Source organism: Antechinus flavipes, chromosome 5 (assembly GCF_016432865.1).
Source record: "Antechinus flavipes isolate AdamAnt ecotype Samford, QLD, Australia chromosome 5, AdamAnt_v2, whole genome shotgun sequence".
Classification (NCBI taxonomy): Eukaryota; Metazoa; Chordata; class Mammalia; order Dasyuromorphia; family Dasyuridae; genus Antechinus; species Antechinus flavipes.
In genome coordinates, this window is record NC_067402.1 from 14,781,480 (window position 1) to 14,801,757 (window position 20,278).

Sequence of the window (20,278 nt, forward strand, 5' to 3'; positions counted from 1 at the left end):
GTCGTGACCGTAGAGGCGCCACTGGGCACCGCCCGGCTGCCTTTGGTTCCCTCCAAGGCTCAGGCGGTGACCGTTTCTGGGCTCCCGTTCCGCCTCAGCCGCGCCGATGGGGCCGGAGATCCGGCACATAAAGCCCAAGCTCCCCGGACATGGCTCGGGCCCTGCCTTTGGTCAGCGCCTCGCGCGTGGTGGGCCCTCAATGGGCGGCTCTTTGGGGGAGCGGGCAGGAGGGCCGAAGGACGGATTCCTGCCACGGTGCAGAGCCGCCCCAAGTTTGCAGATTAACCGGGTCCCTCAGCCCTCGGGCCCCCGGCCCCCGGTCCCTCAGCCCCTCGGCAGCATTGACTGGCAGCCGCTTAAGTGACTTTAAGGCCTTGTGAAGAGTCAAAGGAACCAAAGAAATGAGCGTGTGGCAGGGCCGGAGTGCGGGGGGGTGGGGGGGGGAGGAGAAAGGGGTGACTGCCCAGCGGGAGCACAATTAAAAAAACATTCTTTCCGGGGCGCCGGCGATTGCAGAATTAAATCTTTCCATCAAAATGAGGAAATCTTGCTGCGGAGGGATGGGGCCGGCTTCCCGCCGGGCCGCTCTTGGCAGGGAGCCCGCTGGTGACAGCTGGGCCAAGGCAGGGAATTCAGGCTGGGGAGGCAGCTCAGCCATCAGCTCGAGGCCCTGGAGAGCCAGCTCGCGGCCAGATTTCAGGGGTCCCTGAACTTGGATGGGGAAGGATATCTTGAAATGTTTGAACCTCTGACGTTGTTTCCTTCAATTCTGGAGAAGCATGATCCAGAGAAAGGATCCCTGGCTCCTCTGAGGGATCCAGAAGAGAAGAGACAGAGAGCCCCAGACTTAGAGAGACCCATTCTGGTATGGGGAGAAGGAAGACTGGAGAGTTGCCAAGACCACGAGCAAAAAAACCCAAACAACTAATAGATGAGACTTGAAGAAATTGGATCATGAGAAAGGAACTGACAGCAACAACTCAAAATCTGAGTGTTTGGGGACAGTCACAGCTCCTTTCCCCCAAATCAGGAAGCCCAGTCCAGCTTTTCAGTTCTTAGCCAGCCTCATTTCTTTGCTGTTGTTCAGTCAAGTCTGGTTCCTTGGGATCCCCTTTGGGGTTTCCTTGGCAAAGATACTGGAGCAGTTCTTCATTTCCTTCTCCAGGCCGGGCACCCTAGCTGCCCCCTATTTCTTTAGGTCTCACCTGATTTTCTTTCTCCTGATCATGGCACCCCTGAACCTTCCCTCTCTGGACCTAGATTTTCCCTTGTCTGAGAGGGATGGATCTAACTAAATGTTCCATCTGGTCTCTGAATCTGCAGGGCTTGGGCCCTGCAGCGCTCAGTGGTAGCAGGTCCATGGAGGGAAGGTGGGCTGACTCAGTGAGGCTATACAATCTCCAGACCGGAGATGCTGAACAGCCTTCAAACACAGCTGAGAAGCAAGAACGCAGGCCCTCTAATCGCCCAAAGTGGCTCTCAGCACCTGCACCGGAAACCTAATGCTCTTTACTCATTTACTCTTTTAAAAAAATTCATTATTTTTTTTATTATAACTTTTTATTTACAAACTCATTTACTCTTTCAGAGCATATTGACTCATAGTTTGGGTACAATTCTAATGAGCTTGGTTATATTTGGCCTCCCATCCTCCTATAGATCAGAAGCGATAAATTACAAAGGGATTACCAGCCTAGGCATTTATCCTAATGTTTTAGTGGTGGTTCACATACCCAAGCTGCTCAAACTGTGGGTCTCAACTTCATGTGGGGTAAAGTAACTGAATGGGAAGGAAATGAAAAACTTGGCAATCATAAAAGGTTCCTGAATGCTCCGCCTGCTGCAGGATCAAATATTCTGCCAAGATTTAATTCTTTATGTAAAAATAAACAAGCAATCCATCACCTTAGTAGGCAAATTTGCTTTCAAGTTTAATTAACAAATGGTAAAATTACATGTATAGTAAAGAATTGTTTTAAAATAAATTTATGAGTATTAGCAAATATATAATTTGTATACCTATCTACCCTGGGTCATGGAAAAATTTCTTGGGCCAAAAGGGATCACGAGTGGAAAACGTTTAAGGTTTCGGTCTTCCCTAGAATGAAGCAAATTTCTGTTCCTTGGTGACCAAGTTAGCCTTTCCCCAGCACAATGAAAGGCACTAAGTACAGAATTAGTTCTGTTCTCCAGAAAGACACACTCCTTTCTGAGAAATGGCTCCCTTGGTTAAATAGTATCTCTTGGGGGAGGCCCATGACTGAGCCATTTCTGAAAGAATGAGGATCAGGCATCAGTTTTAGAAAAAGATAATCACTTAGTTCAAGCACAAACGCTAAAGAACTGTGTCAGGACTGAGTGCACTGGCCTAAATGCTCACCACCATCAGGATTTTCAGCAGGAAAAGGAAGAGCCAAAATTTTTTCCTTCTCCTTATACCTTATATCAATCATTAAGAAATGGGGTTGGGGCTGTCATGGGAATTCCATGTGCATCCTGAGGTGAATCAGTGGCAAAACCTAGAAGAAATGAATTTGGCTTCCCAGCCTAGGGGAGCATGAGAACAGAGACTTGCTCTGGACCCACGTAGATGGGACCAACGCTGCTATTCATTGGCCAGAGAAAACCAGAATAAATGAGCTCTGGAAACCCGCGGTGACCTTTGCTATCTTTGAAGGTCAGAGGAGAAAGAATGCTCGGCTCTGCCCCCGTCCCACCCCATCCAGCAGCACATACAGTCAACCGGATGCAGAACACGTTGAGGGGCTCGAGGCCCAGGAACTCGGAGGTCTTCACATCCGACTTGCTGCAATTTGCAGATGGAGAAATGGAAGTCCATAAAGGGATCGTGGAATCGGAACTGGAAGAGATGTGAACAATTATCTAAAGCGCCAACTGGGATAGAGTTTGGGCTCTAAGGTCGGAAAGATCCTAATTCAGATCCTGCCTCAGGTTCTTACTAACGAGATTACCCTTGGCAAGTAGCTTCCTTCAGTCTCAAAGTCCTCATCTTTAAAGTGACAATAATATATGATGCAAACGTTAGCATATCAATATTATCATTAATTAATATTATACTAAGTAGTATAATATTTTGGTATATTAGTAGAAATATTATTACGATATAATTATAAAATTGTATATATTGTAATATATCATATGAATATGATGTAACAACATCAAATGAAATAATTATAAAATGCTTTGCAAACCTTGCCATACTAGACCGATATTCTTATTTTCTCACGGATTGCGAAACTGAGGCCCCAGTAAAGAACATAGAATCATAGTGTGAGAGCAGGAGGAGACCAGCTGAGAGAACATATGTGGAACTCTGGGAAGCTTTATGTTGCTGTTATAGTTAATCTAATAATGGCCACTAGGTGGCACCAAAGTGCACAGAGCGCTGGACCTGGAGGAGGGATCATGAACCCGAGTTCAAATCCAGCTCAGATGCTTAATACCTGTGGGACTCTGGACAAGTCACTTGGAAATGGGAAATCACTGCAGTCTCTTTGCCAAGAGAACTCCATGGACAGTTATTGACGTAGTATGAACCATGGGGGCACAAAAGCTGGACGGGACTGAATGGTGAACAATAATAACAATGGCACCTACTTCCCTGGGGTTTTGTTAAATACTGTATGAATGATGGCTGTTATCACTATGATGATTATTTTTGCTGTTCTAAATGATCCTGGGGATATGTAGGAGACCCCAACTTCCATTTCCCAGATGAGAAAACTGAGACCAGAGAAGGGAACAGAGAATTTAGATTTAGATTTTAGAGGTCATAGACTACTCAAGTCCCATTTCACAGATGAGGAAGATGAGGCCCAGACAAAGGTAAATGGTTTGCTTAAGATCACAAAAATAGAAGAACCAGAACTACTATACAGAACCTTGGGATCCAAATCTGGGCCTTTTTCTATTCCCTTTTGCTGTTTTGTCCAAGGTTAGCCCAGAGAGAGAGACACACAGAGAAAGACAGAGAGACAGAGACAGTGAGACACAGAGACAAAGAGAGAAAGACAGAGACAGAAAGTTGAGAGAGAGACAGAGAGACAGAGACAAGAGAAACAGAGACAGAGACAAAGAAAGACAGAAAGTTGAGAGAGATATACAGATATAGAGACTCAGAGAGATAGAGACAGAGAAAGACAAACTGGGAAAGACAGAGAGAGGAGAGAGAGACAGGAGAAACAGAGACAGAGAGAGACACAGAAAAAGAGAGAGACAGAGACTGAAGGAGACAGAGTCAGAAAGATAGAGACACAAACAAAGAGACAGAGACAGAAAAAGAAATAGAGAAAGACAGAGAGAGATGGAGTGGGAAGAGAATTGGCCATTTGGAGTCAGCAAGATCTGGCTCCAAGTTTTGTCTGGGATTGTCAAAAACTCAACATTACAGTGGATTCCTTTATCCCAGTCACTGGGGAGTCTTTCCGTGCCAGGAGTTCAACACATACTAAATCAAATAAATGAAATCGAACGTCAAATTAGCAAAAGTCCAGGTTAAAATGCACACATATACAGATGTGTATTTCACAATATTTCTCTTCTCTAAGTTTAAGCTCTTTAAAACGGTCAATATTTTGTTGGATTTCTATTAGTCACTTTTATCTTGTCTTTGTAGTGGAGGAGCCCATGCCAGTGGGTGCTCCAGGGACTCTACCCCCACCTCCCCCTGGGAACACGGGCAAAAGGGAGACACTCCCTGCCCCAGGAAGCTTATGTTTGTCAGGGTAACAGCACATTCACAAGTAAATCGAAACAAACTCAATCCCATGCAGTTTAGTTAGGGTACTAGCAGGTGAGCGGGACAAGATCTTTATTCATTTTGAACTTAAATACAAAAAGACAAAAAAATGAACATTTCTATGTACACAGCTCAACATAAAAAGGGGTGCAATATAAGGCCATGAATTTCCATTTCACACAACTTACTTTTTTTTTTTTTAATAATTATAATTTTTTATTGACAGAACCCATGCCTGGGTAATTTTTTACAACATTACCCCTTGCACTCACTTCTGTTCTGACTTTTCCCCTCCCTCCCTCCACCCACTCCCCCAGCTGACAAGCAGTCCTATACATGTTAAATAGGTCACAGTTTATCCTAGATACAATATATGTGTGCAGAACCAAGCAGTTCTCTTGTTGCACAGGAAGAGTTAGATTCAGAAGGTAGAAATAACCTGGAAAGAAAAAAACAAACATGCAAACAGTTTACATTCATTTTCCAGTCACAACTTACTTTGAAAAAAAAAATCCTACATAATAGGAATCGTGCATCGTTTTCAAAGTTATCCTGCTTTTTTCTGTGTTTCCTGCTAAGTTTTTTCTTGTTCTCTGCTGGGTACTTTTTTTTTCTTCCTCTCTATCTCACCCTAGAAAAGGCTACCATTAGACTCCAAAATACATATAGATGTAAAACCACATTTCTATTTATTAGCTCTTTCTCTGGAGGTGGACAGCGCCTTCCTTTAGAAGTCCTTTATCATTGTTTTGAGCATTTATAATACTCAAGATGACTTTGTTATTCAAAACTGTTCTTAGCGCAGTATTACTCTAATTATTCACAACTTTCTTGGGTCTGCTTATTTCACTTGTTATTTCATGCAAATTTCGGTCTTTTTGAAATCAGCCTGTTCATCATTTCACACATTCATAGTTCATCACAATCGTATACGGTAACTTATTCAGCTACCCCTCAATCGATGGGCATCCCTCACTTTCCAGTTCTTTGTCACCACACATGCAGAAAAAGCTACTATAAATATTTTAAAGCACAGATTCTTTCCCTTATCCCCGATAACCTTGGGAAATAGACTTAGTAGTAATATTGTTGAAGCAAAAGATATATAAGGTTTTAGAATCCTTTGGGTATAATTCCAAATCTTTCTCCAAAATGGTTGGATCAGTTCACAATTCCACCGACAAAGAATTAAAGTCCCAGTTTTTCTACTTTCCTTCAAGAATTATCTTTCTAATCTTGGTTACATCTGTTTTATTTGTATAAAATCTTTTAATTTAATATAATTTGAATCACCCATTTTACACCTCATAATATACTCTATCTTTTGTCCACAAATTGCTCTCCTGTATGAGATAAGATCTGAAGGAAACTAGGGGCAGCCACAGGTCGCCATAGTGCACTGGGTCCTGAGTTCAAATTTGACTTCAGACACATGCTTGTTGTGTGATCCTAGACAAATCACTTCACTCTATTTGCCTCAGTTTTCTTTTCTATAAAATGAACTGGAAGAGGAAATGAGAAACCATTCCAGAATCTTTATCAAGAAAACCCAAAATAGGGTCATGAAGAGTTGGACACGACTGAAATGACTGAACAACAATAAGCAGATAAGATAAGGAGATAGAAGGGAGGATGGGGAGAATATTATATGTTTGCAAAGAAGAAACAATTGCAGGGCAAAGTGTGGAGTGTTAGACCTGAGTTCAAATCTCATCGTAGATGCCTGTTTTCCTAAACATTCTGTTTCTCTAATCAAGTCATTTAACTTCTGTCTCTCAGTTTTCTCATCTGTAAAATGGGGACAATAAATAATACCTCACAGGATTGTTGTGGAGATCAAATGAAATATATAGGTAGAGTGCTTTGTGAATCTTGAACACATTAACGTTATTATAATGTAGAATTTATAAGGATCTCAGATTGTGGGGTATCTGTGTATGTGTGTGTGTATTTGTGTATATGTAAACATATGGCAAATGTACAATAACCTGAGTCAAAAATTGAACAGGAAAATGAGAGGGGACTGCATCACTTTCAAGAATTTACAAAATTCCCATGTTTTCCCTGAAAAATCAGTCCATCTTTTAAAATTAATATCCTTTGGATGATCTTGGATGGCTGTGCCTCCTGGTTCTTATGGTTTCCATGAATTTAAGTTGCAGCTTTACCACAGAGTGATGGAGCTGAGAGAATGAGGAAGATGGAACAGATTGGAACAGAAGTCTTTGGCTGAAGTTTCAAGTGTGTCCTTCACACTTCAGAAGCTTCAGAAATGGATCTTCTCTTTCCTCTGTTTTCACTTCTCATGTCTGTCCAGTAACAGATAAAATGCTATATTCTGCTCATTCCTTTTATCTAAATGATTCCTATATTCTGATTTTGCCTGGAATAGGGCAGAGATTAACTGGAGATATGCAAAAATTTACACGAAAGCAGAGACCTCAACATCTGTCAGAATTCTTTTCTTAATTGAGGACTCTGAGCTAATAACTAATAACTTTTTTATTATTATATTATAGCTTTTTATTTACAAGATATATGCTTGGGTAATTTTTCAGCATTGACAATTACAAAACCTTCTGTTCCATTTTTTTCCCCTCCTTCCTCCCACCCCCTCCCCCTGATGGCAGGTTGACCAATACATGTTAAATATGTTAGAGAATAAATTAAATACAATATAGGTATACATGTCCATACAGTTATTTTGCTGTACAAAAAGAGTCTGAAATAGTGTATACTTAACCTGTGAAGGAAATACAAAATGCAGGTGGACAAAAATAGGGGGATTGGGAATTCTATGTAGTAGTTCTTAGTCATCTCCCAGAGTTCTTTCCCTGGATGTAGCTGGTTCATTCAGTTCATTCCTGCTCCATCAGAACTGATTTGGTTCATCTCATTGCTGAAGAGGGCCAGGTCCATCAGAATTGATCATCATATAGTATTGTTGTTGAAGTATATAATAATCTCCTGGCCCTGCTCATTTCATTCTAATAACTTTTTTGGTCCAGAAAGCAGCAGAAAAAGGCACTAGAGACTCAAGGACATGATATTTCCCATCGGTAAAAAAAGCAAGCTAATTGTTGCAATAGAATATTGCTGATTAATCTTCCAGGGTGAAAGGGAAGAATGAGGAGAGCATGCTGACTGAGGACAACAGATCACACATTAAACATCTCCCAAGGAAGAGATAGGTAAGGACTGAGAGTGATCCATCTCCATTCTATCCAACTGGGGAATAGAAAAGAAAGGAGAAGATGGCGGACACCAACCTCTACAACTGGGCCCACTGGTGTCACAGATGTAATGCTAGGAAATCAAGAATGGACTGATCATTTTTGATTTTCTTCCCGAGTTATTTTTACCTTCTGAATCCAATTCTCCCTGTGCAACAAGAGAACTGTTTGGTTCTGCAAATATGTATTGTATCTAGGATATACTGCAACATGTTTAGCATATATAGGACTGCTTGCCATCCTGGGGGGGGGGAGGAGGGAGGGAGGGGAAAAAACGAAACATAAGTGATTGCAAGGGATAATGTCGTGTGGAAGTTATCCTGGCATGGATTCTGTCAATGCGAAGTTATTATTAAATAAAATAAAATTTATTATTAAAAAAAAAAAAAAAAAAAAAAAAAAGAATGGACTGATCACAGGGAAAAATGAGGGGAAGTTGATAGCTACCTGGTAGATAGTTATAATATGCACTATTTGCTCTGACTCCTGTCGGCTATGTGAGCCCAGATAAGTCTCTTAAAAAGAGAGATTTCCATCATAATATTTTCAGATAAGTGCATTGGAGAGGTACAAATCTTGTGTTGGCAGAATGAACCAGTGCAAAGAATTCTGGGTTTGATGTTAGAACACTGGGATTCCAAAGCTGTCTTTGCTATGGACTCTCTGTTGTTACTGGAAAATCTCTTCAGCTCTCCCAGCCTCAGTTTCCCCAAATGCTCTAAGTCATCAAATCCTATGAATAGTGTCCACAGAATAGGGAAATTTGAGTGACTGGATTTGCTTTGGTAGGAAACAAGACTTCAGGAGTGATTTACTGTCCTGGATAAGGTCATCTATAATCCACCAAGGGAAAAGTCCCAGCAACTTTGATTGGCAAGTGAAAGAGTCATCCATCCCCCAGATGTCTCCTCCTCGGTGATAAATAACTCCTGGCATGGTGCCTGCCACATACCAGAGCAAGTTAAAGCCATTTTCCAATCCCTCCCGGGTGCATGATGGAGGAAACAGCCCCGGTTAACAATGGAAAGAGGTTGAAGAGGTGGTCGTTAAAATGTCACCTGCCCGGGCTGAAATTCAGGCAGTTTAATTTAGAATTATGTGCTTCAATCAAGCAAAGTGAACACGGGAAGAGGAGAGGGTTTCTCATCAAATTAAATTCCTGGGATGAAAATGCTTTAATTGGGCATGGGAAGAAGGACAAGAATGAATCAGCCCCAGAAGTTAAGTCAGGAGAAAATCAGAGCCAGATGTGTCTGCCACAGTACCTTTGCCTCCAATTAGGGGGGAACGTTCACTGAAGGACATGGAGGCTTGAAGATTTCAGACACTCTACCAAGGAAGCATTTATTAAGTGCCTACTAGTACCGTGCTACGGGCAGAGGCTAGATTTCAAGGTCAAAGTTTAAGGCATGCTGAATTTGTGTCTTTGAGATTTTTTCCATTTCTGCTACAAATAATTTAAAATAAAAATAATTATGCCGCTGGCTATTTTAGAGTCTAGAGACCCATTTGAGTGCTTCTTTCAACATTTACAAATTTTGTGATTTTGAGTCTCGAAAGAGCATCCGGAGCAATGGGGAGAAGCTGCAAAAAGGATGGCAAGAAGGATGCCTTCTCACTTCCAATTGCCCAACTGCTGGAAGGAACTGCCTTGGGATGTGGAGGAGCTCCTTCTCTTTCCACTTTGAGCAAAAGCCGGAGGTCACTCGTGGAATAGTCTATCACAGGGATTAGTAGATGAGGTAGCCAGATTGGATCTGTTTCAACCTATAAATTCTGCGATTTGGTGATACAATTTTCATCCTGCTTCCTCTGGATCTCAGCCAGATCGCTACCTCCTCGAGGCTGCTGGATGGTGCCATTGGCCATCCTCCCCCAAAGCTAGCCCACTCCCACCTCCTTTCTATCGCAAAATCCATCTTTCGACATAGTAAATCCATCACTGCTAAACAGGACCAGCTTCTGCTGGGAATGCGAGACAGCTAATTTAACCCAGTATTTATTTATTTTTAATATGGTAAAAATCTAGGATCCCTGACTCCTCAGGCTGCTGGTGATGCAGAGGTCCTTTCTCTGCCCTCTGGTGGTAAAGAGTACATTTGCAACCTCCTGATTTTTATTGGCCACACAATTTTTCAATGAATAAATTCAATTATTTAGTCAATTAGAATTTATAAAAAATGTGCTATGTATTAAGCATTGTAAAAATAGCAATAAAAATGTAAGATTTGTAAAGTTATAATTTATTAAGATTTGTAAAGTCCCATTTAAGGGGTTCTGGGTTAGCCCACAATGACCAGTTTGAATCCTAACATGTTAAAAAGCAATGGGTTTGAGCTTTATTAGATAAGTTTGCTAGGAAGTCAGTTAAAAAAATTAGGGTTAGGATGAGTCGAGAGACATTTAGGGTTAGAATCAGGAGTCAGGTTGGATTTATATTCAGAGGACGAGATCTTCCTATCTCTAGAATGTAAGCATTAGACTACCCTTCTTTTATTAGCTACCTCGGGAACTAATAATTAGTGGCTACCTCACTCTCACCCTGGAGCAACCCAATCAGGGCTAGGTTTATATGAGTGTTCTGGGGTCTCTGTCACCGTCCCTCACTTCAACCAAGGCCATACTTTGTGTTCTTGGCCCTAGGTACAGAAATCTCTAGGGATGGCTTTGATGTTCATAAGATTACTCAAAAGATTTAGGACCACATGAAAGAATGGTTAGAGAGTTAAAGATGAGAAGTTCTTGAAAAAGAAGAAAATCCACTATATGTACAAAAACTTTTATAGCAGCTCTTTTCTGAGGGTTAGAAAGAATTGAAAATCAATGGGGTGCCCATCAACTGCGGAATGGCTGAGTAAATTGTGGCATGTGATTATGATGAAATAATATTATACTATGGGAAATAATGAACAAAAAACCCTGGGAAAACTGATATGAGCTGATACAACGTGATATGTGTTGTGTGCAAAGTAACAGTAGTATTGTAAGATCAGCTGTGAATGATTTATCTGTTCTCAGCAATAAAATGATCCAAGACAACTCTAAAAGACTTATGAAAAATGCTGTCCATCCTCAGAGAAAGAGCTGGTAGTGTCTGAATATTTTTTTTACTTTATTTTTCTTGAGGATTTTTTGGTCTATGTTTTCTTTTACAATATGGATTATGGAAATCTTTAGCATGACTACACATGGATAACCATTATTGGGTTGCTTGCCTTCTGTATGAGGAGGGTGGGAGAGGAATGGAGAAAATCTGGAACTCAAAGTTTTCAAAAACAAATGCTAAAAATCGTTTTAGAATTTAACTGGGGAAAAATCAAATACTAATTTTTTTTAAAAAGAGGGGGAAGGAAGTTCAAGAGTTAGAAATGATCTTTAGAAAATACCAGGGAGCCCTTTTCCTGATTCTAGGATCTCCATGGGTAATGTAGTATTGGGGGTGAGGATGTAAGGATTAAGAGAGGATTTAAACTTGGGGTGAACTTTGGAAGGACCAAGAGGGTTTGGGTACTGAGAAAGTTTTCTGTGGAATGGTTTGTTCTGTTTGTTTCTTTTTCTTTGTGCTCCTAAAGCCAGGCTTTCTGTATGTGGTCCACATGATACTTCTGTTCTACTCTGTCTAACCTCCAAAGCTGGTCACCTAATAAATGTTCAATGAGGAAAGGCTGGTGTCCATTCACTAGGTGACATTTCTCATTTTTGGGGGGAGATTCCAGGAAGCTCAAATAATCCTCCCCTATTTCTTGCCCTTTCTCCCACGTGTGTGTGTGTGTGTGTTTGTATATTTAATAACACAAATAAATAGAGGGACATTGGTAAGAAAATACTGTGCTAGCTAGAATCAAGCCATGCATTTTCCTTTCTCATTTTTAATTCTTTTGTTGCTTTCTTTCAATCTATATCTGTTTACAAAGTATAAATCAACCAATAAGTCACAGGCCCTAATCTGGGTTTCAATGCTTTCTGCCTTTCTCCTTCCCTGCCCACTCTACCAACTAATAATTGTATTTTCATTGTTTCTCTTGGCTCTTTCTGTTTCTTCTCCCTGAGAAGAAATCTGTCCAGTTCATATAGTTCTTCAAACTTGGGCTTTTTGTGTTTGTTTGTTTTTGGTCATTGCTCTTTACCTACCACAGGGGAAAAAGGAGTAATTATAAATTACTTTTTTCCCACAAGGTTTTTGAACCCACAATCAGAGCATGACCTGAGTTCATGTGGTCTGGCTTTCTCTCTCTGGCTTTTTCATATGTCTCTGTGGGTCATCAGAGGTAGAGTGGGCACTTGTTAACTCTGTCCCTCCCGTTTAATTGAGAGATGGGGTAGCATCTCAAAGCCACTTGCTGCCGCCCAGGATGACTCCCTTTAGCATTTTCCATGGGTCTATTGTTTTAGCAATTGCAATTGAAAAAAGAGTAGAGATTTATCCTTGAGAGGACAAAAACCAAGAGCATTGAGAGGTATAATACGCTCTGTCCCATTTCTCTAATTCTAGCATGGATCCCCAGAGGGTGGCTGCTTACTGCTCTCCTCAAGCTTTTGGGGATAACCCTGAGAAGTTAGAGAGTGAGTCTAATACCAAAACTACTGAGCCCCCACTAATATACTCCCCATCATCAATCTACCAGTTGAAAACCAGTTTTGGTTTTACAAAAGGAATTTACTGAGAAGATATAGCAATAATGGTAGTTACAAAAACAGTTCCTTTCCTTTGGGAGTATATCCTCCCCTTGCAAACACAAGGTCCCCAGGACAGGAAGCTCAAACTGAAGAACGATGGTGGTGAGGCACACGTGTGTGTGGGGAAAACATGTAGCCAAAGGTCACTTCTCAACTCGTGGCTTTGTAGGTATTCTCCCCCTGTATGAAGTCTTCACAAATTTCCCCGTTAAACGTGGCTCTCTGTTAGGCTCTGAGGACCCGTCCTTCCAAAGGTACCTGCCTGGTCCTGTTCTGTTAGGAGGGGGAACGATCCCTGCAGCTACCATCACTGTCTCTTTCCACATGATTTTGGCCCCTACTGTTTTGCTGAATTCTATTGCCCATTCTGGCTTCTGATGGGACTTCTGCTGCACCTGCTGGATCTCTTAAACTCCCAAGAGTGCCTGGGTGTGCCCCTCTTAGCATAGTCTTTTACCAAGATCAGGAAAGAATGAACATAAAGGAAACGGGGATCCATGTCTCCCAAACACACCTCGGCCAGGTAGAAGATGGGTCAGCAGCCTTCCTCCCATCGTCCCCACAGCTCATAAGGCTTTTGGTCTTACTTGTGAACAGAAAGTACATGAGGCTGGTGGGGCAGCCTTTTGAAGCAGCTCCAGCTCAGAATGTCCTGGGTCATTGGTTCTGGCCAGCCAATCAATAAGAAGATTTCATCATTACATGGTTTTGTTGTTCAATTGGTTTTTAGTCATGTCTGGCTCTTTGTTATTTATTTAAGGTTTTTCTGGCAAAGATACTGGAAGGGTTGGCGATTTCCTTCTCTAGCTCACTTTATAGATGAGGAAACTGAAATAAACAGGGTGAAGTGATTTGTCCAGGGTCACATAATTCTGGCTCTGCTGTGTATTCTAGGTCAAGACCCACCCCTTGGGTTTCACTTCCCTCTTTGTACAGTGTAGGGCTAGATTAGGTGACCATAAGATCCCTCCCAGTTAGAAAATTATTCTTGTGAAAACAAAGGTAAGAGATAAAGTCCAGATTTGAACTCAGGTCCTCTTGAATCCAGACCCAGCATTCTATTCACTATACCCAATTGCCCCTGGCACATAGAAGATGCTTAGTAAATAAATAGTGAATGAAGAGACTTTGAGATCCTTTCAATCTAGTATACACAGTGATTCTGGGAAGCCATAGGAATTATATTATATTCTATTTTTAAATAATTCTAGAATAAAGAACCTTCTCTAAGATTAAAATCTCCTCTGCTCAGAGCAGCATCCCACAAATGGAAAGAAGGCTGCATTTGGAGTCAGAGGACCCATTTTCAAATCCCATTTTGCCATTTAATTTTTGTGTAACTCTCATCAATTTCCTTAGTCCCACTGGATCTCTGCTTCTTCATCTTTAAAATAAGGGACTCGGACTAGGTGGACTTGAAGGCCCTTTGCAGCTCTAGATTTGTGACCCTTGCTGGGCAAGGTCTCCCATAATGTTGAGAGAACGTTCGTTGGACAGAGCAAGAAACAGAAGTGAAGCCCTGACTCTCTGGTAGAGTTCAGTTGTTTTATGGATGGAGCTATGATTTCATCAGGGTGAGTTAGCTCTTAGGATGGAAAGAACCTCCATCTGCTGAGGCAGAGTCCTCTGCTTTAAGGGACCTTATGGCCCTAAAAGTTGTTCCAGCCACTAAAGAGTTAAATGATTTGCCCAGGATGCCTCAGAGGTGAGGATTTGAAAACTAATTTTCCTGATTCCAAGCCCAGCTTGCGATCTGCTGTCCCATGCTGCCTCTCTTTATGTACACATGTTATAGCATATTTATCAGATGCTATATTAAGAATGACACCCAGTTGCTTTGCTAAGAATTAAAAACTGGTAATAAAAAACGGGGAGAAAATTAATGAAATTAGTAGAGATGTAATTATCCCAACAGGAGACCAATTTGTCAGTGTGGTACAGGACTGAGAGGGAAGAAAGAACTAGGAGACCGGGCTTTCAATCTTGGCTCTTGGCCAAATTATTTCATTTCCTTGTGATTCAGTTTTCTCAATTATAACATCAGGGGATTGGACACCTCAAGTCCCTTCCAGCTCTAGCTCCTGTGATCAGGAAACCTGGGTCCAAATTCTGCCTCTGCTGTGTGTCCCAGGTCAAGATCCCACCCCTGGCTTTCATTTCCCTCTTTGTACAGTGTATATTTTATGCATTAGGTGACCACAAAATCCCTCCCAACTAGAAATTTATCCTTGCAAAAACAAAGGTAAGAGACAAAGAAAAATGGCCCCGTTTATCTGCCTCTAGAAATCGGAGGGGCTAGCATTTTTATTTTTTCCTTTCTCTCCCCTCCTTTCCATCTAGCTTTGGGACTCTGAGCAAGGCACAGAACTTCCCTTAAGATTCCTCCTCAATAACAAGAGCTGTTCCTTACAGGGTTGCCACTGCTGAAATGAACTTACATGTGTAAAACGCTTTCCAAACCACAAAGTAATAACCATCATTTGAATGATTATTAAAAATTGTCGCCTTTTAAAAAAATAGGGCTAGAGAAGACCGTCTTTTGGAATGCTTTGTTATCCATCACATGCATCGAGATCAGGGACAATTCTGGCTTGGATTTTTGAGTCATGCCCTTCTGAAAGAGTCACTCAATTTTCACCCACACAGGGGCCAGGTCACTAACCAAACCTTTGCCACTTTTTCTCTATAAAGGGGCAACCGTTTTGATTATTTTCACTGGGAGAAGCAAAGTTGTACCCAATTTTTGGGGGGAGAGAAAAACTTCAGGGACTTCGGGAGCCAGCCATAAAGCCCTGGGAATGCCATTTCTACTTAGATGGAGAGTATTTCAGGGGCCATTGCAACTTCTCCTAGGAAATGTGGTTTGGAACTGGCAGAAATCAGTGTGGATATCTTTATCATGACCAAGCAAACAATATGGCAGCCACAGATGGCTGCTCATGGCCCAGACCCACTCTATCACATGGCCTTGGCAGCAGGGGCTTCTCTTCAGGCTTCCTACTCTTGACTCACTTCATTAGTTTTCTTGGTGAAGTAATCATGAAAGTCCAGGGTCCTGAAATGGAAGCAATGAAATTCATTGAAACTAGGGACACTCTGAGAAGGGCTCAGAAATGGCTGAGCCAATCCATTCTAGCTAGACTTCTATGGGAGGAGAAACTGGATCAGAGAAGAGAGATCTAGAGCTGGAAGTATCCTTAGAGACCAGATCCTCCAGGGGTCCTTATCATGGGTTCTGTGAACTTGTCATTTTTGTTTATAAAGAAGAATCTTGATAACTGTCTTTCAATATAATTTTTTTTGTGATTCTCAGCATTTTATTTTATGCATTTAAAACATTTGCTTCTGAGAACAGTGGATCTGGGTTCAAATTCATGCTCCAACACTTACTAGCTGTGTGATCCTGGGCAAATCACTTAACCAAGATCTGCCTCAGTTTCCTCATTTATAAAGTGAGGATCATAATAGGACCTACTTCCTAGGATTATTGTGATGATCAAAGGAGATACCATGGAAAACTCTTTGTAAAACTAAAAGGCTATATACCTATGCTATTATTATTATGATTGATTTTGGTCAAGTGATTTTATCTTCCCGTGCCTGTAAAATGAAGAGAATAATAATAATTGCCCAATTTTGATATAGAATGAGAGGAGACCTCAGGGGTAGTGGATTTTAACACCTTTATTAATTTTGATCAAGTGATTTTATCTTTCTGTGCTTCAGTTTCCTATCTGTAAAATGAAGAGAATAATAATTATTATCCAATTATTGATATATAGGGACCTCAGGAGTAGTGGTCTTTAACCCCCTCATTTTAAAGATGAGCATTAGAAGTCCATATTTTCCTGTGAATCCTGCCTCACTTTTGCCACTTACCTGGATTTCCCTTCATCAGCAGCCTGGAGTTCCCGAGGCTGGCTGCCCATGGGATAACTTGGATGTTCTGCAGATGGTGACTTCAGCAGCCTTTGTGGCAAACAGACCATGGATCCCATGATGCTCTTCACAGCTGCTCTTCTAAATCTCTGGGGCAAGTTAGGGATGCGTCTTGAGATCGCACCATCAAAATTCCATCCAAGCCTAAGGGGCAAGTTGGCCACAGGCTCAACACTTCTGAATTCTTCAAAGAAACTGCAGTATCTTAGGGGCATCAACTGAGGCAACTTGTACATTTTGGAGTTTTGTACTTTGGGGATGTGTTGGAACCCCATTGCTGTAGCTCTTAAGAGTTGACACCCCTTTGTTTCTCCTCTTTGGGGTGTCCTATGAGCTGTGATTAAAAAGGCGACAAATCATTTCTCTTACCTGGAAGATAGCAATCACCAAGTTAACTTCAATTTTAATTTTAACCTCAAGAAATCTCAGGCATAAAATACTTCAGTTTAACAAACATCAAGCCAAATACTGGAGCTTACAATGACTGAAATCATAAAGGCCCTCCCCTTTGAAGAGCTTATGGTCTTTTGGGGTATAATAGGCCCAAAGAGAAATAAATAGGAAATACATACAAAGTAATTTTCTTTTGTTTTTATATCACACTCATCTCTACATCTGTCAGTTCTTTCTTCCTTTCCCCATCTCCTACCTTACTCCTCTGTTCTGAACCCTTTCTTCTATAGAACATTTTTGAGAGGAAGAGACCCTAGCTGATTCAGTGATTAGAGCACTAGGTCTGGAATCAGTAAGACCTTGGACACTAGCTGTGAGACTTTGAGCAAATAATCTGACCTCTATTTGCCTCAGTTTCCTCAATTTTAAAATAGGGATAATAATATCTATCTCCCGGCATTTCTGTGAGAATTAAATGAGCCAATAATTGTAAAGCACTTAGTACAATGTCTGGCACACAGTAGGCATTATATAAATATCAGCTCTTATTATTATCATCTAAAACTGGAAGAAAAACAGGAGGAGTCTCATGTAGAATGGGGCCCCCCAAAGCTGGGCTTTGAAGGCAGCTGGAACTAGTAGGAGTGAGCTGGGAGATTAACAAGCTGCTGACCTACTGCATGGCATAAAATAGAAAAGACCCTGAATTTGCAATCAGAAAATCATATCCTGGTTCTGTCACTTATTACCTGTATGATCCCGGGCAAACAACTGTCCTTCCTTGTGCCTCAGTTTCCCCATCTTGATAACTTCTGAGGTCCCTTCAGGTTTAGTATTCTGATTCTAATAATGCAGAAGCTCAAATGAGAAGGGACATTAAATCCAAGCTCCTTTAAAAAAATAGATTAGAAAAGTAACACCTAAGGAGATAAGATGAGTTTGCTGAAGCTCACATAGGCACTAAGTGGCACTGATCCAAATGGTGCTATCCTGCTTTTTTGGTTATTTTAATTTATTCTATCAATAGCAGCTCAAATTATAGAATTTGGAGAAAGAGAATGACATAGTGTATTTTGGGGGACCTCTCTTCCTTTTTTCTTTCCTCACAGTTTCTCTCTCCTATTTTCCATCTCCTTACCTCCATCACTTGGGAGACATCAAAATGGTGGGTGGATATGTGGGAGATGATGGTTGAGTCTGAGGGCATAGTTAGGAGGGGACACACTCCCCAAATCATTCTCTGTCCCCAAGTCCATTACCAGCTCGGTTATATTTAATTAATCCAAATAGCAAATGTTTAATTACATTTTTGTCTTACCCTAAAAATTTTGCCCATCTACCAGCATTTGTTAGTTATTAAATTTCTGTGCATATTTACCAACTGGTTCCCACTAAGCAGAAAACCATAACTGCCTCATTACATTTGCATTCATCGTTAAGAATACTTAAATCACTCCTCTTTAAAATGCATCCAGCCTTTTTTTGAGTCTCTGGCAGTTTATTACAAACATGTTTTCCTATGTTAATTGCAGCTCAGTAATGTGCCTTCTGCTTGCTAAGTATCCCATTACATGCTATCTATTTAATCTGCGATTACGGATGCCAGGCTGGCTACCACTGTGCCAGCGGGAGCCGCCAACCCGCGGATGTCACTGCAGACCTGACGAGGAAAGCAAAGTATATTATTAAGTCGTACCTTTCGGGGAACAACTTTTTAACAAAGTTGTTCCCGTTATTAGTCAATTACCAGAGCTCCGTTCTAGTTAATGCCGAGCACGTCCGTGTAAATTTAAAGAGTTACCTTTAAATATTCATCGTAATGTTCCCGGTCGCAAAGATTGGATATCACAGATTCATCGGCACATACGGACCTCGAAGCTAACAGGATTGAAGTGGCCAGAGTCAATACGACAAATGACTTTAATGAGATGATTTCCATTGTCTGTAAAAACTCAAATGAAGTTTCTATGTGCTGGTCCGGCCGACGCGGGGAGGCCTTTTTATACCCACAAACAAGGAAGGGAGATACCTTGAATGGGGCCTCCATTCCACATGGCCGAATTTCTAATATTAATTATGGCCAGCGACTGGAATATGCATTCGAAAAATGTCGGTAATTTGTTCTGAGAAGGGGGCAGCAGGTTCCGCTCCAAATTAATTAACTTTGAAAACAATCCCCCTTATTATAAAAACATTTCTAATTAGGTAAGATTGAGGGTTCAGGTAATGAGAATTTTAAGGGAACCATGTTTCCTAGCTCCCCAGTCTTGCAAATGGAATTCTGAATGTTTGGGAGTCTTTGCGCAAACCTACATGCCATTTCTTAGGAAAGAAAACAAGAATTCAAAATAGGCTGTTTTGATTTTGATCAGCACCAGAGAGTTAAGCATTTTGTTTTCAAAATGTCAGGTGAAATTCGAAATGGAAACCATACGCAACAAAGGCCAACATAATGTCGTTATTAGTCATTAATTTGTTTTCTGTTGCACTCAGTTTGTTTGTCACCAAATTTCCAAAGTTAATGTCAGCTTGGTCATACTAATATTTTTGTGTGTGCCTTTGGAATGTTTATAAGAGAGTTCAAGAAGCATTTTGGAGAGAGCCGCCATCTTGAATCTTTTGGTGTGTTTGCCCAGTGGACTTTGCTTGGCAAATAAGCAAAATGTCAGTGAATGAAGCCGCTGGTCTCACACCCTGGAAGACTGTAAGAGAGCTTTGGGAAGTATGTGTGTGCTGCTTTTGTTACTCCCTCAGCTCCTATTATTCCAGTAATCTTACATGATCGCAAACCTATAGACACTACCCAAGAACTGAATTTACTCCAAAAAAATATTTAATTTTTATTGAAAACTTCAATTCACAAAATCTCAGCATTGGAAGACCTTTAAAGGACTCTAGTTTAATCCACAATGCCTGGACAAGAGTTTCCACATTGATATGCCCAACAAGTTTCTGCCATTCTTTGAGGATCTCTAGTCAGTGAAAAGAGCTCTGGGTTCTGAATCAGAAAGGCTCATTTTCCTGAGTTCAGATCTGGCTTCAGACACTTCCTAACTGTGCAACTCTGGGCAACTCACTTATCTTATTTATCTCAATTTCTTCATCTGTAAAAAAAACTGGAGAAGGAAATGGCAAACCTCTCCAGTATCTTTGCCAAGAAAGATCTGAATAGGATCAAAAAGAAATAGACATGACTGAAAAATGACTGAACTGAGGCAGGGAGGAGGCATTCAGGACTTCTTGAGGCTGTAAATATCACTTTGAGAAAATTTTCATT

The 20,278-nt window shown here is 41.1% G+C and overlaps 1 protein-coding gene across 1 annotated transcript; it reads right to left on the reverse strand.

Annotated features, from left to right (window-relative positions):
• Window positions 1-478: 478 nt before the first annotated feature.
• On the reverse strand, window positions 479-18,940 carry NPVF (neuropeptide VF precursor). The gene is made up of 5 exons (XM_051962314.1): window positions 18,803-18,940; window positions 18,599-18,661; window positions 16,549-16,964; window positions 2,737-2,806; window positions 479-706 (listed from the first exon to the last, which is right to left on the reverse strand). The coding sequence occupies exons 1-5, from the start codon at window positions 18,938-18,940 to the stop codon at window positions 479-481; spliced, it is 915 nt and encodes a 304-aa protein (XP_051818274.1).
• Between the last annotated feature and the right edge of the window lie 1,338 nt (window positions 18,941-20,278).

Bases quoted from the DNA above. Each gene is read 5' to 3' on its own strand.
- NPVF (XM_051962314.1), bottom strand. From the start codon at position 18,940: ATGGAAATCATCTCATTAAAGTCATTTGTCGTATTGACTCTGGCCACT. The intron at 2,807-16,548 runs GTAAGTGGCAAA...TGCAAATTGCAG, and splicing joins GCTGATGAAGGGAAATCCAG to CAAGTCGGATGTGAAGACCT. The intron at 707-2,736 runs GTATGTGCTGCT...ATCCAAGTTCAG, and splicing joins TGTTCTGCATCCGGTTGACT to GGACCCCTGAAATCTGGCCG.